This window comes from Papaver somniferum, chromosome 6, assembly GCF_003573695.1.
Source record: "Papaver somniferum cultivar HN1 chromosome 6, ASM357369v1, whole genome shotgun sequence".
NCBI lineage: Eukaryota > Viridiplantae > Streptophyta > Magnoliopsida > Ranunculales > Papaveraceae > Papaver > Papaver somniferum.
In genome coordinates this window covers 145747637-145774784 of record NC_039363.1, presented here as the reverse complement: position 1 = coordinate 145774784, position 27148 = coordinate 145747637, and the positions used below count along the sequence as shown (strand labels likewise).

General features: G+C 36.8%; 1 protein-coding gene across 1 annotated transcript; it reads left to right on the top strand.

Annotated features, from left to right (window-relative positions):
• The first annotated feature begins 18938 nt into the window (after window positions 1-18938).
• On the top strand, window positions 18939-23076 carry LOC113289694 (protein FAR1-RELATED SEQUENCE 5-like). Its single transcript, XM_026539027.1, has 2 exons — window positions 18939-21434; window positions 22662-23076. The coding sequence occupies exons 1-2, from the start codon at window positions 19260-19262 to the stop codon at window positions 22827-22829; spliced, it is 2343 nt and encodes a 780-aa protein (XP_026394812.1). The 5' UTR covers window positions 18939-19259; the 3' UTR covers window positions 22830-23076.
• Window positions 23077-27148: the final 4072 nt, after the last annotated feature.

The following is a 27148-nucleotide window of genomic DNA, read 5'->3' as shown; positions in this document are numbered from 1 at the left end:
ATTTTGCTTCTACATCATTTGAGTATAAATGAAGTTGTCATCTTTTTACCGACTCCCAAGGACGGAGCCACAAGTGAGGTGGGTGGATCTCTAGACCCACCCATTTTTTTCTTTATTAGTGATCAATTTGTAACTAATATGATTGTTATTAAACAGTTTACTCATATAAATATCTGTTAGAGATGCTTGTGACAATTATAAACGTTATTAACTATTGCGTAACACAAGTTTTAGAATAAGAAATTATATCAAAATAAGTAATAAATCTATGATTATTCAACTAATATTATTTTTCCCCACCAATCAAAACTTCTGGCTCCTTCACTGCCGACTCCCACTTTAATTGTTTAATTGGAAGTGTATCTCCCTTACATGGTATTCTCGTCAACATGTAAAGAATCTAACGATGTAAATCCTATAAAAAACATGTTCATAATTAAATTTATATTACTATATTTCACATATACCTAATTGAACTAAAATAAAACTGAAAAATTTAATTGAGAAGAAACAAACTTACCGCATTCGAAATCCTTGAAAAAAAACATATTTGTGGTCATCGATCAACTTTTTAGTATAACTTGAAAATTTGAATCATATGGCTTTTAGATTTCATAAAATATAAACGTCATCCAAGGATATCTTCAGACCCCATCTTTAACAACCCGTGGAAGGAACTCAAACACATCATTGACCTTAGACCACCCACCTCTTTAATTAAATTAACTCGCTCAGAAAGGTTGGATACATGCGCAGGGAATACACGAGAACCAACTAGTTGTCTAACATTTGCGAACTCATGTTATTTATTGTGATTTCAGTATCCTCCAAGATGCTGCTTATTGTTTTTCCTTTTTTGTTTCTTTTTGCTCTTGATTCTGGTCTACTAAATTTGAAAATATAATTTCTATGACAAAAAAATTATTTAAGAAATTTGTTATCTGAAAAAGGTGAATAAATAAATTTAAACCTCCCTCCTTTATTTACAACAACACTATAGTAGCCGTTAGACCTCCTATCCTCAAAGCTGACCAGTAATTCTCAAAAGATTCATGTCACACGAGTATTTCTGTCACAAAATCTTTTTCATATGTACTATTATTATGGACCGTTGGATACCCTATTATTAGTCGTCAGATTAGTGTGTTTCATGATTCATAAAAATACCTATCACGACTTATTTTCTCCCTCAACTCTCTCTCTCTCACACAAGATAAAAACTTAATCCTTCATTGACAATCCTAAAACTCAATTTAACATCACTGATTTACATTACGAATTGTATGCTTCAGTTCACAAATCAAAAATTGATGCTAAAAAATGTTGTTTGCTGACATGCAACGCACGTGCACTTTACTTGTAGGTGTAGAAAAAATACAGTATTAGTGTGTATTTATATGCGATAGTAAATAACCGATCGTTCCCAGTAGAAACTATACCGAGTTTCATAGACTACATTGCAAGCGGTCAAGTCTTTATGCCTATTCCTATGCACATGCCAATAAAATGTTGTTTGGCATACCAGGTGGCATGGCAAACGAATTGCGCCACTATGGGAAACCACGGAGCGAGCGAGCGATATTGGAAATATCGCCAGCAATAAAGTCTTTATCGCCAGTGCTGCCATGAATATCGATCGATATTGACTCTAGCACTCAATATCGACTCTAGCACCAACGGCTAGTTCTTTATCGCTATAAATAGGTAATTTTGAAACTCAGAACTTACCCCAAATTTCTTTTACAAAATTTTTCTCTATTTCTCTCTTTCTTAATCTAAATTTCTCTATTTCTCTCTTTCTAAATCTAATTTATTTTTCCGAATTTTCCCAAATGGCACAATTTCAAACCTAACTTGATTCGGCAACACAACTTGATTTTTCTGGAGTAGTGCTTGAAGGTGCCATTAAGAAGATATATGATAGTTATAAAGAAATAGATAAGAAGCAAAGATGTCTTCAAGTTTTGGATATTAACCAAGTCAAAACCGCAACTAAGAAAAGATAAAGAAAAGTTCAAAGCAAGGAAAATCAATGCAAAACAAATTTGAAGCCAAAGAAGAAGATAAACAAAGGAGACTCCGTTCATGAGCGCATTGATTGGAAGTTTTGTGAAATGAAGAAGATAAACAAGATGAATAACATTGTCCCAAATTTTTATTTTTAAAGTGTAGTGATTTTTATTTTTCAAATTATTATTGTCTAGTTTTATGTCTTGTAAAATGACTATTAATGATTAATTCGAAGTTTGAATTCAAAAATTTGACGCGTATTGTTGAAAATTAAGCTTAATTCTATTCTTAATCCAATCTTAAATTTTAATTAGAGATACATTTACACAAATATTAAAACTTAGGACTTAGACTAAGTGGAAAATTAAGAAGGTCCAATGATGTTTGGTACCACAATAGAAGTTAACGAAACACAAAATACCACAACTTAATATAATAGCATTCCATTTTTCTGTTGACTAATTTGCCCCCAACAAAACATAGACTTTGGGTCGCACAATATGAGATCTAGTAGTTTCAGGCACGACTGATTTGGGTTATTGGAGATCAGAGTTTTCCAATTTTCAGGCATCACTTCATTCAGCTCAATCAATAGCTAGGACATGTACGATTGATCTTTTTTTGATCGATAACATAGATGGTTGTTGTAATGAAAGAGTATTGATTTGGTCGGTAAGTTTGTGAGAAAAGGTTTCCAGTAAAAGAATTTTAATTAGGCTCGTGATGGAAAACTCCTGATGGTCCTTTAAGGTTCTGATCAGTATTTACATTTCTGTGGGGTTCGTTTGTTGAATGAATGCTTAGGATTTCCATTCATCTTGGTTCAGCAGAAGTAAGTTTGTGTTGCAGCCGATTAACTGTATGGTATAAGAAAGTTTAAAATTGATTAGTTATGATGATTCATGTCAATCTAAAAAATATTATCTTGTGTAACTGATTAGAAATCTCTATTCGTGAGACTTCAATAGGATGTTGTTTCAATTAGTTTTACTTCTTCTTCAAACAGTGGAATCCCTAATGCGAACCAGAAACAATATCCATTAGTTATTAATTTTCCTTAACCTTCCCATTAAAAATAGTCGCAGATATGTCATACACATATCACTCGGGTAGCACAAATATGGTGCTATTAAGTTAAGAGCATGCCGACGTTTACTCGCCTTAAATGGATTTGGGGACCATGTAGTTCATGTGTCGCTCATCCATCAAATAAAAAAATCAAAAACTGTGTTATTAAGTTAAGAACCGTCCGGCTCGGGGTCGCACATTATTTTGAGTGCCGTTAATCAATCTCACTGGCGTCGCGTATTTTTGTGCTACTTTTTGCTAGGAATATTACTGACATTGCACATGTGACGCGTATTCGGTGGTATTTTGTAAGATAAAAGAGTAAATATGTGGGTGTACAAAACCCTCGATTTTGATTGGTTGACCGAAGAAAATTTTTTAATCTGAGTGCAAAACTCGTTTTGCAGAAGTTTTCAAAAGGGTAATTACCTTCAAACTATATTAAATCCCGAAAATTGTATGCATTTTCTACATGTTCTCCCAAGATTTTTTCTCCTGCAAAATTAAATTATCTCCGGATTGAATCTACCTTCAACACTATCTACAGTTTGATCTACAGAGATTAAGTTACCTTGTTAGCCTCATTAAACATCCATTTCAGAAAACTCAATTCATTAAAAGTTCTCACAAAGCCAATATTACAGTTCTATCTGGATTCCTTACAAGAACACTAGTTGCGCAGAAAAGACCCAATTCATTACAACCGAGATCAACATCTTCATTTACAATACTCTCTGCAAAGACGCCCTAGTTACTAATTGCTAGTATTTACAGCATAGCTCAAATGATGCATCTTGTATTATATTGTCCAAAATCTGAAGGCGGTCTTGGGATTGCTAGAATGAAGATAATAAACAAAGCCATGCTGATGAAGTTGTGATGGAATATCAAAAATTCCAACAAGAAATGGGCCAGGTACATGCGGACTAAATTCTTGAAGGTAAATGGTGAACTTGTCGATTACAAGCTCAAATCTTCTATTATGTCAGGCATTAGCTGGATTTTCAGACATGTGGAGGACAATACAAGATGCATGATTGGAGACGGTGGACATACTTCTCTATATTTTGATAATTGGAATGGCCAACATAACATTGATGTTGTTTTGGGTATACAAGCAACGCGACGCAATGATTTTTCTGTAGAGAGATGGTGGATTTTTGGGTAAGTGCTCGAATGAAAATGGTAATATAATGTTAAAAAATGGTTAAGAAATAGCTATTATCAAAGTACAGAGAAGAATTCAAATGAAGAGGGGTCTAATGCAAATGGTACGTCACTGAATCATGTTTTCTTTTTTGGTTCTGGCAATGGAGACTGAAAATGCAGGGGAATGTTATGTTTATTTTGCTTTTTTGTTTTTCTTTTTGGTATTTGGATTTTTTGTGGATAAGATGGTGAAATACTTGTAAATGGCAGACCAATTTTTCCTTAATGTTTTGGGTATGTTTTAATTTATGAACATGTAACTGGATATGAAATGATAGTGTTGCTGCTAAATATTGCTCAACACTGAATGAACAGAACGGTTGTAACTTTTTTAAATGAAATATGATGAAGTCAGCTTATTTATATTGTCCGACGATTGTGTGTCGATAATGCTGGATATGAAGGATGTATTCTATAAACTAAAACTACAATCAAAGAAATGGAACATGTACAAGACTAAAATGTATTGAAAACAGGTGTTTCTTAATAGTTTCCCTGCAATGCTCTGGGTTCGCATAAGGTACAGCATGTTTGAAATTGCATCTTTGATTCTCTATCCAGTCTAAATCACTTGAATGATAGGCATATACATACCTAGTCTTAATCTACAATCTGGAAAAGGGACAAATTACGAACATCCGTATATATTTGATCTTTATATCTTCTATCAATATATGACTAAAAAAAATTGGCTTGCGTTCCAATATTATGAATCAGTGTCAATACTTCTATGAATGAATGAATGAGATGCCTGGCCGCATGTTCAACACATGGCAGGATTTGCGAATTCAACGGTATTTTCGAGTTGCACATATGACTGTGAATCTTATCATCCCAATGGAATGTTTATGGAGGCTACCGGAATGTGAAGAAATTTTAATTTGCTGTGACGGGGCCTCAGAAGGTAATCTGGGACCTGCTGGCTCGGGTACAGTGGCAAGAAGTAGCAGTTGTGAAGTGGGGCGTTGAGCATCGGTCTGGGCTCCACAACTAATTATATGGCGGAAATTGAAGTTGTTGTTAGCAGATTGGAATGGGTTAAGAAGTTTGGCCATGAGAAAATCCATGAGCGTTCAGACTACAAAAGTGCAGTGCATGCATTCTTCGCTGACTCTATGCCATGGATTGTACGACAGAGATGGTTAGCGGTGAAAGATGATTATGCATGCATGACATTTAAGCATGTATATAGTGAGATAATTTTTGCAGCTGACGAAATGGCCAAGAGAGGTTGTACGCTACAGCTTGGTGCGATAAAAAGTTACATTGGCATACCTCTCTTTTTAGATTATGTAGAATGGACTGATAGGCCATATTACCGATTTAAATAATTGCTTTGCTCTCTGCCAACTTAGGATCCGAGAGAAGCCTCATAGATAGAAAGTATAGCACCATTAATAGCTATTTATGGCGTTTGGTTAAACGTCCCATCTCTTTGCTATTAACGACAATTCAAAGTCATGTGCACCTTCTCCAGAAACATCATTACTCAATACAAGCATATTTTCAAACCTAATTCTAGACGCTGCATTATTCGATAAACCTTCCAGAATTGCCATTAAGAGGTACATTGGTAGATCACCTAATTGGATAATTCTGATTAGTTCATGGTGCAATGGATACAATTAATTACGTGAAATAAAGTGCACAAGACAATTTGCACTTGAAAAATTACCACCAAAAAAATGGTGCGAAAATAATTAGTCACGTGAAATATAGTGCAAAAGCCAATTTACACTTCAAAACTTGGAATCCTAGTTACTCTAGGTTAATTTTTAAGCTCCTAGTTTTTAGAAGTCCTAGTATTTTGTTCTAAACTTGGAACAACTCAAAACAAAAAAAAACTTTGACTAAAGAGAAGAAATGTTAAAGGAATATATATAGAGTGGAGTATTTAAGAGTGTGTCTATAAAGTTAAACTATACAGTTCTCTTAGGGCCTGACTCCAAGTGAGGGGTAGATTAGGATAAAAGGTGGAAAAATATTAAGTGTCGCAAATATTTCAGGAAAAAATTATGATATTTATTGTTCAGTCATTTTTGTCAATACAAAATTACCTTTGAACTTACTCAATACAAGTATAAGACTAAACCATAAACCATCCTTGAGATTTTAAAGTTACAACAGTCCTGTTCAGTTATTCTAGCCACCACATTGGAAAAATGTGGTTGTCTGACACAGTTTGATGCATTTTGGAGAAACTCCTGCTGCAAATTGCATTTCCTCGATCAATTTGAAACCCTGCATTTCAATAAAATTCCAATACTCATACATGAATTCATCAACAGTACATCTCATTCAATGGTTCCATATTCATGTGTTATACAAACAACATCCTAAACTAGTCGTACAGTAGGAGAAAAACATATATAATTAACGAAGCAAACATATACATGTATTTTCCTACAAACTTCCTTGATTTCTAAATTCACTACCAACAAGCACAATTCTTTCAACGTATCCAGTCTAGCTCCAATTCCATTCCTCTTCCAAGCGCGCTAACTCTATCTCCAAGTTTTTTTCTCTGTGTTTTCTTATGTCTTAATGCAACCTCTAAATCATCCCTGTAAAGCCTTTTCTAATCTCTCCTATCTTCTTTTCCCGTCTATCATTGGTTTCTTGATTTCTTCTACTGAGAGGATTGTTCAGACTTACACATATTTCATTAATCTTATAAATTTCACTACTACTGAAGTTTATAGGAAAATAAAAGAAGACAATTATATTCAAAATCAACAAGCAAATACTATTAAACATACTATTCTTTCTGATTCCCAGTTTTTACAAAGTTTTGAATCTCCCGATCCTACTAGAGCTCAGTCACAAAAAAGCAGTACTACAGTTGATTACCTACAACATCTTACTATTCACATCAATTTATTAAAGTTCAACAAAACACATCATATTAAACATACCCAAAAAAGTTCCCTGATTTCTAAAACAAAACATTTTCAACATTATCATCTCCAGCACTAGTACTACTATTGAGAAGAGAACAAGCAATTATCGAGAAAGCCAAACCTGTAAAAACCTTCTAATCATCTTCAAACTCTTCACCAAGTCTGAAAATTCGGCGGCATTCGATAACCAGAAAGAGACCCCTAGAAGTCTTCTTTATCATAGTTCCAGTTCTCATCTTCTTCATACTGCGCATTGTACTCACTACCATAGGATGTAGGAGATGTATCTTCATATGAAGTTCCCTCGGCACTATCTCCAGTCTCATCCTCATCACTCTCATCTTCCAGCAATTCCTCATCTTCATCACTTGTTTCCCCTTCATGCATTGTTCTGGTAAAAATCTTTGGATTTTCCCTCTCATGTTCAAACATTCTTCTCAACCTCCTCTCGTGATACTTATCCATCCTTTCCTTCTCTTCTCTACCATCGGAATCTAGCTCACTGATATTGACCTCTTCAACTGGATACTCAAACCCATCCTATGATGCTTCAGAATCACTCCCAGTTGCACTACCATGACCCTTGCTCTTTTCTTGCCTCTATGATATGTCCTCATATTTTCTATCATTTCTCTCAAACAACTTTATCTTCCATGCAACATATAGATTCTTAGTCTCCTCTGCTTCTCTCTGACGGAGCAATTCCTGTTCTTCTTTCTGACGGACCATCTCTCGTGTGCGTCTCTGCCGTTGATGGAGGATCGACTGAAAGATTCTCTCCAACACTGCCTGGAAGATTCTGATTACCTAAATGAGACATTTCCTAAATCTCTCCTTATACTCCTAACTCTTTCCTTTTATGATCATGAAACTCTCTATAATAATTATCTTTTGATAACCCCTTTTTATAGACCCTTATTAATCAATACCATCCATAGCCATTTATGGCGTTTGTTCAAGGGTCATGTATCAGTGTCTCTAGACCTTGCATGCTGGTTTGATACCCCATACACGGTATCCAGAACCATCATGACTCTTTGAAAACTTGCATCCATAATAAATTTTATCTAACATTTCAATTCAGGCTTAATTGCACATCTTCAAACCTATCACCCCTCACTGGCTTAATTGAACCACATTTCACGTGATAAAATATTTGTGCACCATATTTTAAAGTGTAAAAGACGTAATACAAGTGCGATGAAGGAGATATTAATGTGCGATTACGGTTTGTAAACACCACATCCTCTTTATTCTATATGCTCTAATCTTTTTTATGCTTGGTGGTATATATTTCTAAGGAAGAGAGTCCATTTTATGGGCACTTTTTTGTACAAAGGGTAAAACAGGAAAGTGAATGGACTTTTCTGCCTTTATATTAGGGACTGAGTACTGACGGAGTATCAAATTAATTAATTAAGTACATAGAAGAATTCAAAATTAAATGGAGAGGGAGTCTAATGCAAAATAGAATTTGCACAGAAAAGACTCAGTTCATTACAACCGAGATCAACATATGTATTTACAGTACTCTCTGCAAAGAAGCCTTAGTTACTAATTTGCAAATTAATTAGAATTGTCGATAATGCACATGACTCAAAATGTATTGTATGCGTTTTGAGTTTTGACTTTTTGACCAGCTTTAGAAGATTTTTAACAAAAAGATAGTCTCCAAATATCGGATTTTAGATCAATGGTTAATTTTTTTTAAAATAATTTATGGTTGGAGAATGGGACTCGTACAAGACTAAGTTATGAAGAGTCGAACATTAAATTACCAGAGTTCTGGAGAACCTCCTACTTAAAGTACCATCAAACATTTTGGTTCATATAACTTAGGGGAAAGCTAGACTTCGATCAAGAAGAGTTGATATGAAGTCAAGGAGGGCGGAAATAAAAAAATAGTTATCGTCAAAGGGTGAAGAAATATTTCTCCAAGAGCGAACCTGCTGATCCAAGGCTAACCCCAAATCAACATTGTATTAGGTATCAATTAGTATGGATGAGAAAACAAAACAACAACAGATAAATGTTACAAAATAACAAATGAAACCCATCATCATCCAACCCCCATCGTTCCAACATGCTGCACTACTACCAATAACATTGCCACCACTAGATTCAACGGCTACCAAGAAGAATACCAGAGCCAGCGGAAGTCATTGAATCATGTAGACACCACGAGAAACAGGAAAAAAGGGCTTCATACCACAAAAAAAATAAACCTGCACGGAGATCCAACCATGACAAAAAAAAATTGCGAAAGACACCACGAAAAAAAAAGGACCTTTTCGAGCAAGAAATTAAGCTCACAGAAGAAAGTTTGCTTCTAACTATATTTGTACAGTCGTTGCCCACATAAACATCCAACCACTATATCCACCCTCCTAAATATATTTGGGAGCATTGAATGAATTTTGTGACTTTACACTCACAAACCTTAAAAAAAAAACTTTTTGCAAACTTACAAAAGTTTGCTTCTAACATTTCCACCTGATTCACGGAATATAATCCTGCACCAAAAAAATTGGTGAAGTGGTATCATCAGCGTTACTGTTGTATATAAACTATAAAGGTTTTGCTATTCACTTCTGCATGCACTTACCTCAATACTTGTATCGTTGTATAATTGAACAGCAAACCTCATACGATAAGCCTTAATAATATCTTTGTCTTGCAATCGGTCTAGAGAAACTCCTTTTATCAAACACAGGATGAAGCACAATGCATACACTTCGCAATCACCGGAACTAAACCAATAAAAATATAAGTGTCAATTTTAGTTTACCAATTGCACCATCTAGGATGTTGAACGCCCATCTAACTAGATCTCAAAGAACTAACCTCGAGCTTTTTTTAGGGACCACTTGATCAAAGTTTGTGTAGTCGCAATTTCATTCTCCATTCTCTAGGATTGTCCACAAAACATCGCGGTGACCTCGGATGGGTTCCCTGCTGTCCTGGTGGATATTTTACGCTTTTGATGATTGTATAGGGAATCGTAGATACAAATCTCCTGTGTCCTCAAGATGATTTCAATTGCTACCCAATGATTGTCGTTCACCAGCACCGGAGCGTAAACCACATCAACCTCGGACCATAGTTTACCATCAATGTCGTATTTCCCCGCCACGTGCAATTTTGTATAATATAATTGTTGCTTTTCTTTGGTCTTGGATCTCAGTGTTTGATCTCTAGTGTGCCACTGTTTTTCAGGATGATGTTTAATAGAACGTGAGAAACCGCACATTACAATCCATCGTTAACATGTACAAAATGCAAGTATGTTTATAGTGCAAATGTGATAAGTTTCATAGTTTTCATGTAATACTCACAGCGAAGTAACTACCAACTGTGGTCCACCGAGTTTTCTTCGTGAATCCAGGGTATTTGCGCATCGAGTGCAATACACAATTAACAATCTGCAAGAGGTCTCAAAATAGATAAGCTGAAGAGTAAATTCATAAAATATCATGAACATAAACTATAATAAAAAAAATCTACTTACAGTGTCTGATAACCATTCGGACCGTGGTTGTGATGTCCCTCCTAATAACTTAACATATTCATACCATTTCAAAATTTCTTCTGTCTCTTAAATATCCTCCACTGGAGATTTCTTAGGATGTGGGTAGTTTTCCTTCTTGGTTTCCTTTAGATCCACATTTTCCCTGCGCATTTTAACGATCATGAGACAATGAATTTCGAGTTAAATAAGGTAAATAAGCGATAGACACTTGCCTTGTCCATATGTAAATGTTCAGATTCCTTTTACAGTTCTTTGAGATACCTGGATCCTCAATATTTTCCCTAGCATAGTCATTTTTAGAATTTTTTTGGTAAGTGAGGCTTGCATACAGCGATGAGATCAAAGGTCCCGCCTTTACGATTCTACGCCTCTTTAAGTTGGGTACGTCGGGGGATTTAGATGTTTTTACATCCGCACCCACTGGAGAATTATATGTTTCGTCTCCTTTATAATACTCCTCACTAGGCACATCAATGGTTTCGTTTTCAGAGGCCATGGGAAACACAACTTTAGCGTTTGGATAGAGACCTACATCGGTTTCTTCTTCTTTTTCTTCCACCCCTTTACCGTCATCGTATGGAGTACGTATTTTCTTTACCATCTCTTCTGATTTTAAAATTGCTTCACTATTAATGACCAAGTCCATCTGTGTGGAAGCCGCTTCTACATTACCCCGATGTCTCCCCCGCTGCGGTGTTTTTATCCACATAACTAATGCTGGATGGAGCCAACTTCTCTCATAAGAAAATAACAATCATATTTATTAGCTGGGACTCTGTAAGAGTGTATAAAGTATCTTCCCCATGTCCTACGCCAACCTCCGCGTAAATTCCTTGGTCGTTCCCGACCAAGAGGATTCATATACCTTGCTAGATTCTTTTAGAACATCAGACAGTTCCACAGTATCCTCCAACACCTCCTTATCGTCTATTATGCCAAGAAATCTAAGGGAGTCACCATTGTACAGCTCATACTCATCACAATCCACTATTATCCCCTGTCTCAAGGATACAAGTTTACTGTATCTCAGTTCTTTGGTGCAGGATACACGTTCCATGACAGTGCACCACCGACCGCAAGTATGCTTGGACACAAATCGTCCACATAAACCCCTAATTGCAGGAATACTTGCTAATGCCCAATCCTGAAATAACAACAATAGTTAGAACTTGAACTGTACAAACTACAAACCTCCCAAGTATACAAGATGAATAAGACCATTTGAACAGAATATGTGAACTTACTGTCAGAGTGTATGACAGTCCAGACACCCTGTAATGAGACGGTAAGCCCAACCGACCACTTTTGTTTGGTTCCCTGTCTTTCTTGATAACACTGGCTTTCTTAGTTTTCTTTCCATCCTTCACAACCAGAGCTGATCGAAAGTCGCGGATGGTTTCTCTAAGACTAATGTGACCCATGGGAACTTGTTGAAGTTATTCAAGTTGTCCACCAAATGATAATATTCTCCCTTTACTACATCTCTCGATGGGAAGCCAAAAGCAAAACGTGCACAAAAAAGAGAAGCGCCAACTTAGCGTTATCATCGTCAGTGCAGGTGGTCAAATCTCCTTTATCGAATCGCCTCCGGAGTTTGCTTACTGTTACCCTTTTTTCCCCCAGGGAAATGGGTTTTCATGATTGGTGAATCCGCGATACATTTTGGGAGTGGATTATCTAGATTTTCCTTTGTTTCCGCTGTCAGTTTGAAGTTAAGTCCCGTATCATGTGCAAATTCTTTCATCCCAAACCTCAAGATATGACCTCCAACCCCAAAGTTCATACAAAATGGATCACCATCATCTTGTCTCACAATTTTCTGTGAGAGTAGATAATGAAAAATTATATTGTTGTTATAGGTTCCAGGTATATCCAGGAAGTGGCCAACTGCCGTTGAAGCAAATACTGCGTAAGCCTTTTTGCTCAAACGAGCCTTGATCGTGGACATAAGATGCATAACTGCGTGATTTGTTTCTTTCGGGTAGTTATCACGATACTTCTGTGGGTGAACAAACTTGCTATACACATGAGATGCTTCAAGTCAGTTTTTTCAAAGGATATGCAACAACTACAATATTTTGAAGGGAGAAGGATTCTTTGACATGGTTATTCTCAAACCATCTAACAATTTCAACACCAATGTAGTTATAAAACGCAAATACTAATGAATCTAAAAGACTAAAACTAATTTTGGTAATATGTTCATCTTACAATCATCTACATTACTATTAAACATTATTGCATCTCCAAATGGCAAACCCCACCCTACAAAATTTACCAAGTGGTATATGGTGTTGTTATTAGGTAATTCATTACCGATTTCCTTCGGTAGTATCATAGAGCACTATAAGGAGAACATATTACCAACTAACGGATCTTCTCTCTTGAAATCTTATCTGTAAACAATACTCTGCAAGAAAAGACTTTATGAGAACGAATGAAACAAATATACATATGGTCCTTTTCCTGATGAATTACATTTCGACGATTCAACAGATGCAAATGCCGTCTCTAAAGATTCTTTGGAATTGACATCATCTTGGAGGTCAGTATCCGCTGAACCTCCCGCTGTAGTAGCGGACATCTTTCCCTATTACCATGGACAAACAATCAATTTACCATCACAACAATTCAATCTCTAAACGATATATAACAAATCAGGTTCATAATTTCAGTGGGTTTTGAGAAAGAAGAACTACACATACTAAAGTTTGCAAAGAATTCTACATCGATTCTTAATCCTAAAGGTGTCAAAGGACTAAAAATCTGTATTTAAGATATATGGTTTTATAGGGTCAGTATCTGAAAAGAGAAACAATTTTTTTTTTCAAGATGTTGAACTAAACCATGGTCTTGACAAATTAAATTCAACGATAAAACCTTAACTACCTGTCCTAATTGTGTCTCCAATTGTAAAATAAACAAATAATTAAGTATAAGCACGATGCATATGATTTTTCATATCACCAACATGACTATGTAGTAATTTATTATTTTCAGAATTGAAATAACTATTAGAAACCCATGGAACCACTTTACTGAGTATCAATAAGTTTAATGAAGAAGAATTTACCAGTTATGAAGCTTTTACCAGTGCCGAAAGCCCGAAACCCTGGATACAGTAAAAGCAAAAGTTAGGAAAACACCCAAATCCATTGAAATCATTCGAGTTACGGTGAAGGTAGGGATTGAATTTAGCTCACGTTTAATGAATTTGATGGCGAAAACACTAGTATGGGTATATTTTGCACCAAACGAACTAGGGTTTGAAGACGACGAAGGGAGATACTCGCTGCATATCTCAAGAGAGAGAAATGATATGATATTCGGAGTATACTTTTCCTATTTATACGGCCCATCCAAACGCGACATCAGTTCGATAATTTTTGGGATACATTCGGAATTTGCTAATTAGATAGTATCTGGCTCGGGTATATTAGAAAGCTCGTGGTATGTTTATGTAACTATTTGCAAGCCGTGGTATTGGACATAAATATACCTTCGGATGTGCCTTACAGACATAATTTAACCCAATTAAGAAATTAAAACATAAATATTGGACAATATTTGGGCAAGTATCTTAAAATCTCGAAACAACTTCCAAATTCGAAGTCTTTTTCGTAGATGCGACGATACTCCGTACAACATCTTTGTTGAAGTTCCATTATGGTTTCACCACTCCTCAAGTTTGGACATTCTTGCTGAAATAAAACAACATACCTAGTAACTTCCATATTGATTATATTGAAGCGATGACTCAACCCTGAAACATCACGATTGTTGGGGTTCAGTGTTTGTTCTTGAAATTTCCCAAAAAACATTTTCCAAAATGGTTGGGGACTGAATTCATCTTCGAATAAAGTCTTAGTTAAAGAAACATAATTCCTGCAAATACAATCATCTTTCGTAGTAGTAAACTTTGATATTCGCCTCCTAATTCGTACTCGCACATTGTCACGATGTTGGTTTGCTACGAACTCAACCATGTTCACATTATTAGCCATGCTCTTTGAGGAATTAGAAGATCAGAAAAGAATTGGAGATTGAGAAATTTTAGAGAGATTTAGAAATTCTGGTGTAAGTTGAAATGAGTTTGAAATTGAGTATTTATAAACGGAGAAACCCGTTGGATGAGAAACTGATAAGCGATGATCAAGTCAGCGGTCAATGTGATGACTAACGCTAGCGCTTGAAAGACCAGCGAGCGACATTTTTACCATCTAGCGATGGGTTATCTATCGCTCGCTGGAAACTCCATCGTGTATGCCTATATGTTATTTTTGACAGATAGACATACACGTTTGGCAGTTTGGCATACCCATAGTGGGCGCATATATGAAAAAATGTAATGTTTGACATGTGCATGGGAATAGGCCTAAGAGAAGTTCATATGGACTCAACAAACTTGAAGTTTGTTGATTTTTCTCCCACTATGGACTCAACAAACATGAAAAATGGATGTTCAAACCAACAAATTTGTAGGTTTGTTGAGTGGGTTAAAACATGTAGCGTGCTTCATGAAAGGAAGATAGGTCTTGTCTTTAACGCTGGCGCTTGTATTACCAACGCCCCCTTTTACTCCACAAGCCAGCGTCGTTCCTGAAAGCACCGAGTTTTTCATAAAAACGCTAACTGTTGAATCTGGACGGCTTATAACTCTTGTGATCTAACGACTATAATTTTTGAGTTCTATAAATCAACTCCAAATTCACATTCACACATCTAGTCTTCTTTACTCTTCTCTTAGCTTAAAAAATTTCTTCAACTTCAACAAATTTTTCAATTCTTGAACATGTATCGGCCTTTGTTAGTTCGACGCGCTCCGTATACTAAAGAAGAAGATGAATCTATTTGCAGAAACTATGTTTTTTATTTACTCAGCTTGCTTCAGCAAACTATCCATGGGTGAATTTTTGGGCGGTTATTCACGACGAGTTCTGCAGTGATACCCGTAATCCGAGTCGTCGTGCTATATGCGACATAGAAAATCGTTTTCGTACAATTAATAGAAATAAGTGGGTTTGTAGCTTTAACCATACAAGCCAGTAGATATAGCTTGAGAGGTGAAACTGATGCTGAGATGGTAACAAGATCTTTGGCTGAATGGCGAAGATGGAAAATGTGTCTTTTCTTTTCAAAAAATGTTTCGAAATCCTTAAGGTGGCATCTGCCCATGTGTAGCGATCTACTTGTGTTAAAACTCCAATAAGAAAGTAAGAACGTAATGCTAAGGTAGTTGTTCGTACTAAGTGCATGTTGAACAGTTTCAACCCCTTCTTTGAAGCTAATGTAGTCCGCCGTAATTCAGTGAAGCTAATGTAAAACACTTAATCTTAAACATATGTAATTTCATTTAATTCAAACCATCGTACTTTTAAAACTAAAATTACAATGTAGCAGAATTAAAAATTACAAACAATATCTCTAACGTCGCTCATCGCTAGCTCTCCCATTGTTATTTTCTGGAGTCAATAATTCTCCAAGATCTTGGGATAAACCTGGGATATCCCCAATTGCCAACATATTAAGTAAATTTCCATAAGAAGATAAAGATGGTTGAACAACATTAGGCGATTGGAAAGCACTAGGCGATTGTTGGAAAGCACTCGCTGCACTCGGTCCTCCCAGCATATAAGATGTTTGTTGTTGTTGTGGTGGTGGTGTAACATTGTAGCAATCATTTGGGTTATAGGATGAGAATCATGATGAAATGTGCCTAGGATCTATCCAAAATACTTGAGGTTGAGATACATGCACAGTTTATGGTGAAGTATTATGCCATATGTGTGGTGAAAAAGAACTCTGTCGTACTTGTGTTTCTTCCACCACTGTTTCATCACTATCGTGCCATGATCTGTTGTTCCTAGTGGAATTGGAAGAATGTGACCGATCCAAACATTGTGTTCCCGTGCCATTTCCGGCACGCATTCAAGTGTATAGCCTCCATTTGCTGATTCATCCAATACAAATCGTTCAATTGGTTCCGCAACTCTTCCTTACTGGCAATGACATTGTATTAAGGATATTCACATTACATATAGCTTGGGAAACAATTGGGATCATGGTTGGCTCACCTTGTGAAGTAATACTTTCCATCTCCCAACGAATTCCGGGCATATTTGACGAAGATGATGAAGAACTTGCACCCGTGGTAGGGTAAGTCATAAAGCATGGCTCTTTTGGAGGTGGCTGGCTAGGAATGATATTTGCATCATGAGACGGGCGTGATAATCCTGGGAAATCAAACCCATAGATGTGCATGTTGTTTATCCCAATTACAGGCTTCGCAATCGACTTGTACCAGGTGGCATACTGCGCTTTACTAATAACCCTCTGTGTATTTAGTTCATACCTCTCCCAATTGGTTCTTCTCAGCCGATCAAAATCTGATCCAGAGATTTGCATCTGTTGTGGGGGGTTAATTGCAATTGCATATATACATTGCATTTGGTCTTGTAGTCTTTCTCCCAGGTACCAAACCCCTCTATCTAATTCTGGAGTGTAAAAAACAACTCTACGCAGAGAATAATCAAGAACACATTGTCCAACATTAGCACCATACTGAGGAAAATCAATGTAAGGGTGAACAACGACGTTGTTCTGGCTCCAAGTCATCTGATGAAACCTCTGAACAAAACTGGAACCCGGGACGTCGCTGCCAGTGCCCTTCGCTAAGTTGGTCGAGATGTACATATCCAACATTGGAAATCTTTGGGAATCTTCTTTAAGGATTGGTTTACTAACACGGAAGTAGCTATACCCCAATACTGCAAATTACTCCATAATTTTAGTATTTTGACTTAATTTACATTTGCTCATAAAAATTATCTCCTCCCATGGACGCGTGATCCATCCCACAGTACAATTCTGCTAAAACTGCAGATCCCTAGTCATAATCTGGTGATTTGTCAAGATCATCTGACGCCTGAAGCCTACCAACACGAGCAACACAAGTTGAGTTTGGAAAGAATGTCTGACCCAGTACCCATAAGATAAAAAATTATTTCGAGTTCAGGATAGTCATCTACATTTTCTGGGTTTCTGGGTTGGTTAAGGAAATACTTCAACGCTAAATATTTAATTCCACCTCCTTTCAATTATTTATAATCTTCAGGTATTTCTGAATCTATAAACGAGGGAAAAAGCGTCTCCCCTTTACTATTTGATATCCATTCATCTTGGTTGAATGGTGCTGGCTCTCCCATTCCACTTGGGATCCCACAAATGAAACACAAATCAAGGGGCGTAATTCCTATTACAAGTATAATATCAACTATGATTAATTCTTTTAATTATTTAATAATTATTTTAAAAATATAATTTAAGTTAAGTTAGACAAGCTTATCAATTTCAAAATCCAGAAAATGGAATGTGTGCGTCGTCGCCCACCACCTTTCTACCACTGTTTTCTGAATTTTGTTGTTGTGTCTTCTAGAAGCGGACGCCAGGGATATCTGTCAACCCTTTCTCGGACTTGAGGGGGTAAAACTTCATAAACAGCCTTTAAGTCTGAAAATCCACCTCTCATTCTAAAATAATCCTCAGACCGAGCTTGATGTCCCGACACATGACCTTGGACTAATGATGGGGCAACAACGGCACTCGGCGAAGCAAACTCTGCTTCCCGATTTTGAGAAAAACATACATCTATGGCAAGCCGGGGTGCCGGTTCATTTCTTCGATCTCTTTTTTTTTTTACACTATTGACCGCTTTTCTTAAAATGCCTCATATTGTATCAAAAAATTTTGATTTAGAAGAGTTTTAGAAGAAGGAAATAGTAGTGGTGTGACTGAAAATGAATTCAGTTGAAGCAATTTATAGTTTTGAAAATAATACCGTTGACAATATGAGCGTTAGAGAATCGACCGTTGGCGTTTTTGTGTCCAACGCCCGCGTTGGTGTCATCAACGCCAACAGTTATGTCTTCAACGCCTGCGTGTGAGTTTTCAACGTTTGCATTTTTCTGCCAACGCCATCGTTTGTTTGAAGTTCGGGCGCTTGATTATCAATCGATGAATGCTTTACCATAATGGAAAAACCAGTTTGCCCATTCACCTGGCTCAACAAAATATTTCATTTAGCCATTGCGATAGGAATTGCCCTAACAAACATGCCGGCCCTACTCATAGAAGAAGTATGGTAGTCAAGGTGGTACGAGAAGTGCTAGATAGTTCTTCACTTTCTCTCTCACTCCTTTTTCCCTGCACTCCCCTCCAAATGAATGAGCTTTCTCTCTTCGAATCCTTTTTTCACAACTTCAACAACCCTGAAAGAAGGTTTTAGGGTTCCGTTGATTCTCTTGTTACTAGACACACACACACACCATCAAAGCGCTGGCTGGAAGTTTCCTTCAATTTCTACTTTTGGGTCAGTTTCATTTTCTTCAACTTTCTCTCTGAACTTGTGTATTAAAGCTTCAATTTTTATCTTCCCAACTTTATTCAAACTCATACGATTAATAGAATAAGTAAATTTGTTTACAAATGAGATAACAGTATTAGTATAAGTATTCATTACGAAACCCTAAATACCCACTTTAGTTATGGAGTTTGAACCATTGAATAACATGGATATGGAGTTCGACATTGGTTCCGGTGAAGAAAATGATGATCTTGACATTAATAACAATGGTATAGACCTTGAACAGGATGTAGATTATGATAATGGTGAATTTCTTGATGGTGGAGATTTATTTGGGGATATTGTACCTGTTACTACTGATACGGATGCTGATCTTGAACCGTATGAGGGCATGGAATTTGAATCAGAAGAAGCTGCTCGTATTTTTTACAATTCTTATGCGCGTCGTGTCGGATTCAGTACCCGTGTTAGTACTTACCATAGGTCGCGTCACGATGATGCTATTATTTGTCGCCAGATTGTGTGTTCGAGGCAAGGTTTCCATCAAGGGCGTGACCGGAATAGTAAGCGCAAACAGAAACGTCCACGAGCTATTGCTAGAGTTGGTTGCAAAGCAATGATAATGGTGAAGAAAAAGGATACGGGGAAATGGATCGTTTCTAAAATTACAAAAGAGCATAATCATGAACTCGTGCCACATGATAAAGTGCATTCCCTCCGATCACATAAACACATTTCAGGGTCTGCACGGAGCTTGATTGATACTCTCCAAGCGGCTGGCATAGGACCAAGTGGGGTGATGTCAGTGTTGATAAAGGAATCTGGTGGAGTTGATAATGTCGGGTTTTCTACTGTGGATTACCGAAATTACCTTACTAGCAGGCAGAGACATTTTGGTGGTGGAGCTCAGCAGGTATTGGACTACCTAAAGCAGATGCAAGCTGAGGATCCTACATTCTTTTACGAAATCCAAGGCGACAGTGATCACTCGGCCGGGAACATATTCTGGACTGATGCAACTTGTAGGATGAACTATAACTGCTTTGGAGACACCGTTATATTTGACACAGTGTATAGAACCAATAGGTACAGGGTCCCATTTGCTCCGTTCACTGGGTGGAACCATCATGGACAACCTGTGTTATTTGGCTGCGCATTACTTCTCAACGAGTCTGAATCATCCTTCATCTGGTTATTTCAGGCCTGGCTTGCACAAATGTCAGGACGCCATCCTATCTCAATCACAACCGACCAAGATAGAGTCATAGAGGCAGCTGTCACTCATGTATTCCCAGATACTCGACACCGTTTCTGTAAGTGGAATATATTCAGAGAGGCCCAAGATAAGTTATCTGGTGTTTGCCAATCACACCCAAATTTTGAAATCGAGTTCCGCAAGTGCATCAACACAACCGAGTCCATTGAAGAGTTTGAGTCATCCTGGCAGTTACTTCTTCAGAGATACGATCTTATGGAAAACGAATGGCTTCAATCGATGTACAATGCTCGAATGCAATGGGTCCCAGTGTACCTGCGTGACACATTCTTTGCAGAGATGTCTGTGACGCAAGCGAGTGACAGTATAAACTCTTTTTTCGATGGGTATGTGAATGCATCAACCACTGTGCAGGTGCTTGTCAAACAGTATGAAAAAGCTATTGCAAGTAGACATGAGAAGGAAGTAAAGGCAGATTACGATACATTGAATACCGCACCAGTACTCAAGACCCCTTCTCCCATGGAAAAACAAGCTGCAAACATTTATACAAGGAGAATATTTGTAAAATTTCAAGAAGAATTGGTTGAAACTCTTGCTAGTACTGCAACGAAAATTGAGGACTCTGGGACAGTCACGGTATATAGGGTGGTGAAATTTGGAGAGGAGCACAAGGCTTACATTGTCCGATTCCATGTTTTCGAAATGCTAGCAAACTGTAGCTGTCAAATGTTCGAGTTTTCTGGCGTTCTGTGTAAGCACATATTAGCTGTATTTAGAGTCACAAACGTCTTAACGCTACCTTCTCATTATGTCTTGAGACGCTGGACAAGAAATGCAAAGAGCGGGGTTGTGGTGGACGACCATGCCCTTGAATTGCAGAGTACTTCCAAGGAGTCCTCGATAGATCGATTTAACAATCTGCGACAGGAAGTGATTAAATATGTAGATGAAGGGGCAAAATCTTCACAGACTTATAATGTGGCAATGGATGCCCTGAAAGAGGCTATAAAGAAGGTCAAAACTTCCAAGAAGCATGGTTCTGGAGTAGCACCGTTAGGAAATCTGCCCAATGGAAGCAACGGAGAAGTGTGTTCAGCCGAGGGGAACAGATTGGGCCAGCTTCAATCTTGCTCTGCGGTCAGTTTTCTCCTCATTTACTTAAGTGCATATTTGATTTATATGTTGTCTGCTTTATCTTTGTGGCAATCCAGTTCTCTAGAAGTTTCCCTTGATTATCTCTATTCTTTCAATTTGATATTCTGAATGGCGAATTATTAATGTTCCAAGCCAAGTTTGCATTGGTAAATGTTTAAGGGGGTTGGAGTGTCTAGACCTTGATATTGGTAAAAAAAATCACGCTTCTTATTCTTAGATTACTATCTTCTTCTTTGCTTCTTGTCATTCCTATCTTTGTGGCAATCCAGTTCTCAAGGAGTTTCCCTTGATTATCTCTATTCTTTCATATTCTGAATGGCAAATTATTAATGTCCAAGCCAAGTTTGCGTTGGTAAATGTTTAAGGGGGTTGGAGTGTCTAGACCTTGATATTGGTAAAAAATCACGCTTCTTATTCTTAGATTATTATTTTCTTCTTTGCTTCTTGTCATTCCTATTTTGGATGCTAGTGGGTAAGATGTTGATGCCTTTCTTTTGCGATTGTTGTTCTAGTGTTCGCTATACCATATATAAATTTGTGTGATTCTTTGGTTCTGAGTGATGTTTTTTTCATGAGAATGTTGGCGTCAATCACGAAATCTGTGTAGCTCAAATAATGTTTAGCTGCTATAATCAATTTGTTTTTTCGTTAGCTTTTCTAGCACCGTTTTAGATTTAAACCTTTTTCAAATGAACAGTTTAGCCTAATAGATATAGACCATGTCTCCTCCATTGGTAAGTAAAATAACTTGTGCTTCCAGCACAGTAAATTTGGTTCTAGGAAGAATCACGACCTAAGTTTCCTGTGAAGCTTGCACATAATGTAACAATGTTGAAAATTATGCGTGGGATATGTGATCTGGTGGGGAAAAGCTGTATGTGGTAAAACAGTTAGTATATTGCGTGAATGTCAGTTTCAAGAAAATATATGTGTGAATGTTGATGTGATTTGGTATTGGATTGCTAAGCTGACATTGTGTTTCCGATTCATCTCTTCCATATAATATAATGATTTCCGGTCTTCTTTTTCTCTCGAGTGGAACATGAGTTTTGAAAATTAGTGAGGGTATCTGGGTATGAACCATATTCTTCACATAATTGTTTTGAAATGTGTAACCTCTCTTCATCTTCTTTTCTGTTATTTTTTCTTGTGCTTGTGTATTGAGTCATGTCTTAACATCTCTCATCTTTATCTTTCTCGGTGTGATAGGATGAGAAGGAGAAGAAAATAGAAGAGTTGGTAAATGAGCTGGAGTGTGCAAATGAAAGGTGTGAAGTATATCGAGAAAATCTGTTAGCAGTGTTGAAAGATATGGAGGAGCAGAAATTGAAGTTATCGGTGAAAGTCCAAAATGTCAGGCTGAGCTTGGAAGATTAGAGGAACTATTTCTAATTTAAATGAAATATGGTAGGTGGGCAGCGTTATATATAACCCTGTTGGGGTGGTAATGGTTGTGTAGAGTTTTCCTCCACTGTTTTTCCTTAATCTTTGTACACAATTAGGTAATTCACTCTAACGAAGGTGGTTCCTATGTTACATGGGTTTCATCTTGATTGTAACCTCGTTGTATTTCTCTATGATAAAAAATGAAAGAGTAATAAGAGGGTTTGTAATTATCATTGTCCACACAAGTTTGTATCTGCAACTATTTGAAATAGGGAGGCACAACACAATTTCACCTTTACATTAACTCATCGAGCCTCGGCTAGGATTCTACTGCAAGTAGTTCCCTAGTTTGGTTTCTGAGAAAGAGATTAGTTCCCAAGTTATTATGGGAAACAAGATAAAGAAATGAAAGAAAATCTCTTTATTTATTACATGCACAAATTTCTTTTCCAGAAAATGGGCTATATAGCAAAAAGGTATGTTTCCTGGGTCAAATGGACGGGTAAGCTTTCCGTCTGGGTCAAATGACCAACAAAATCTTTTAATAGGGAGAGACGAGACTGCCCTTCATAGACATCATTTCTTCTCGTCTTCTTCGTGGAACAAAAACCAGATCTGAAAAAAGTTTAAACAGGCTCTCGTTCTCCATCGCCGCCATCACCACCGTGGAAAATCAAACTCTCTCAAAAAAATTCATCACCACCACCAATTATCTCCAAAACCCTTCTTCAACTGCTCTCCACCGAATGCATTGCCTTCTTCTGCTCTCGATCTTCTCTTTCTCCACCACCACCATCATCAACTATAACCACATCTACCACCACCATCATCAACTATAACCACATCTACCACCACCACCATCGACAATACTACAACCACCACCATCAACATCTACAACAAACTACAACCAACACCACCACCTTCCTTCACCACCGCAACCATCGAAAATACTACAACCACCGACATCAGCATCTACAGCAACTACAACCAACACCACCACCTTCCTACACCACCGCAAACATCAACATCATCGTCAACATTGATATCACCACTACCACAAAACACCGGCAACCCTAATTAAATGGAGAGTTCTCAAATTCATTCAAACCAAAATTAGGGTTTTCTCTTCCATCGATTTCACTGGTAAGTTTCTCGATCCTAATTCTTTCTCATAATTTTATTATCAGAACTCATTAATTTCACATGAATTGATGTTAACTACCTTAATTTTCTGAAATGAATCATTTTTATGAGTGAAATTTCATTCTGTTTTTTTCTTCTTGAGTAAATCTAGCTTAAAACATGATTGAAAATGGTTTGGATTAAACTGGTTTCATCTTGGTTTAAGTTTTGTAAAATCCAGTTTAAAATTCATTGAATTTCGTTTATATGTAACTAGTTTCATCTAGGTTAAGCTTATGTAAAATCCAGTCTGAAATTGATTGAATTTGGTTTGGATGAAATTGGTTTCATCCTGTTTTGGATGGAGTTGAAATTGTTTTCATCAAAGTTTAAACATGGATGAAAATTTTTTTTGGTTGTATTGGTGGGAAGGATGTAATCAGTTTCATCTAGTTTACACATTGATATACCTCAATTTTTATCAGAATAGCCTTGGTGAAACCAATTTCATATAGTTGTGAACTGTAATATATTTGTTTTTTTGTCAAAATATGCAGGACGAAAACTAGTTTCATATAGTTTATTCATTGATATACCATTTTCGTCAGAATACTCAACTAGAAACCAATTTCATCTAGTTGTAAACTTTCATATAGCTGTATTTTCGCCAAATATGTAGGATGAAACCAGTTTCATATAACTTACATATTGATATACCTTAATTTCGTAATAATACTTAGGATGAAACCAATTTCATCTAGTTGTAAACTGTAATATATTTATTTTTTTGTCAAAATATGCAGGATGAAAACTAGTTTCATATAGTTATAGACTATGATATAATTGTATTTTCATCGGAATATGATGGATGAAATCAGTTTCATCTAGTTGTAAACTTTCATATAGTTGTATTTTCGCCAAATATGCAGGATGAAACCAGTTTCATATAACTTACATATTGATATACCTTAGTTTCGTAATAATACTCAGGATGAAACCAATTTCATCTAGTTGTAAACTGTAATATATTTGTTTTTTTATCAAAATATGCAGGATGAAAACTAGTTTCATATAGTTATAGACTATGATATAATTGTATTTTCATCGGAATATGCTGGATGAAATCAGTTTCATCTCGTTTTGAAGCGTGGTATACCTGGATTTTCATTACTAGATTACTAACTAATGGTAGTATTACAAAAGGTAGCAATATCGTTAAGGAACGGAGTCCACCTCTCCATCTCCTTCGGTACAGGTACTTACTTTTCCTTCACTTTTAAACTTCTCATTCTTTTTTTTTTTTTTGCTTCAGTGGCGTATTTACTGTCATCCAATTTTTTTTGTCTCCTTTAAGATTGCTAAGGAAGTCAGTCGCTTGTTGAGGTCCTTATGTTAGTTATACCTTCTACTGACTTCGCCTGCATTTTTAAATTTGGGATTCCTTGTTTTTCCTTTAGTGCCATACTGTCTTAGTAATGAATTTTATCTAAAGTGTTTGTATCTCCTTTAAGATTGCTGAGGAAGTTAGTCGCTTGTTGTCGAAATGATAATGCGTCCAATTTGAGTTGATTATGTCGGTTGTTCCTTCTAATACTGATTTTTAGTTATTAGCTTGTACTTGTCAAATGGGCATTATCTTGGATTATTTGGTCAGTGATCAAGGTACCAGAACAGATTTATTCTGAAAGATTCATACTGATTATCCTGACTAATGCTTGTTTTTTGTTCACTTTCTTGTAGTGCTGAACTCCTCAAGGTACTACAGATACCAATGAGTGGAGTAACCAATGCTCCCTTTGTCCCAGCACATCCTTATAGATCAACTAGTCGTACTTCCTTTGATGATTTCCTTGACACATTAGGTTCTGCTGAAGCGCAGCTTGCACAGTTGCATCAAGAACGGTTAGGTCAGTATTCATACCCGAGACGGAGAACTTATAATTGAGTGTACTGTTGCTGCTAATTGACTCAGGTAAACAAGAAAGTGAATGTGATTGTTTGCAGCAGCTTGGTGTTGTGAAGTTGTGCTAGGCTGAGTTTCAAGATATAAATGAAAGAGATTTTGTGTTGTAGAAATGATGGTTTAATGTGAATTGAATTTGCAGGAAGCTGTAGAAGTATAAAGGCTACAACAAGAAGAGAATGGCACACAACATATTCGAGTAAAGGCCTGAACGAGTCTCTTAGCCATTTCAAGCTCCAGTCGAGTCTGTTTGCCGGAGGTTGTGATCAGGTTCAAGACAAGAGACGAGAAAAATGGTCTGTTGAGGTCAAGGTCTTGAGCTGATTTTCAGCTGTAAAAAGTGTTGCTGCAACTGTTCGTGTCGATAGCAGCAAAGTGTTGTTTACAAGAGACCAAGTTCAGTTTGAAAAACAAGTTAGAAGACTAGATTTTGGTCAAGTTTTTATGTAAACAGTCAGGCAAAGGAACTGGCGCTTTTCCATGGTTCAATGGTCGCGTTTGGAAGTTAAGAAGCACGCACAACTGGTGGTACGAACAAGTGGAGTTTTGGTTGTTGTTAGATTAAAAAGTGATATTTTAGGTGATTGATATTTTTTTGTTTTTATTTTCCTGAATCAAATATCCTTTTTGGTTAAGTGAACAGTATTTTTCTGTTTAATGTCCATATAAACAGTATCTAAACCTAACAGTCTCTTTCACCAAGGAAATATTTGTTTTAGTCTTTTTGACCGATTTTGTGTTTCTTTTAATTAGCAAATCACATATCAATATAATATCGTATCAAATATCTTTTTTAACCGAGTAACTTCAATGCTATATAGACAAAATTGCTCACAAATTAATCTATACTCCAATGGCCTCTTCATTTTCATCTACCTTGGTTTTCGCTGTTCTTATTCTTTCCATTGGGGTAATGGTAGAATCAAGGCAAGTGAAGAAGGTGGTGGTAAAACCAGCAGCAGATGGTGAAAATATCGAGAAGGTGTGCACAGCGTCTTTGGACAAGGAGGTGTGTCTTAACTGCATAAATGCGGATCACTTTAGAGAGACCAATGAAATGAGAGATTTAACCCAATCCCTTATGTTTTGCACTTGGAGTCGAGCTAGTTTCACCCAAGTCGATGCTGACAAACTCTTCCAGAATACAACCGATGCCAAATTGAAGGAAATATACGAGTTCTGTGACACCAAATTGAATGCTGCTCAGAACCAATTCTTTGATTCC

Coding starts and splice junctions, on each gene's coding strand:
- LOC113289694 (XM_026539027.1), top strand. CDS start 19,260: ATGGAGTTTGAACCATTGAATAACATGGATATGGAGTTCGACATTGGT. Junction 21,435..22,661: donor AGCTTCAATCTTGCTCTGCG/GTCAGTTTTCTC, acceptor TCGGTGTGATAG/GATGAGAAGGAGAAGAAAAT.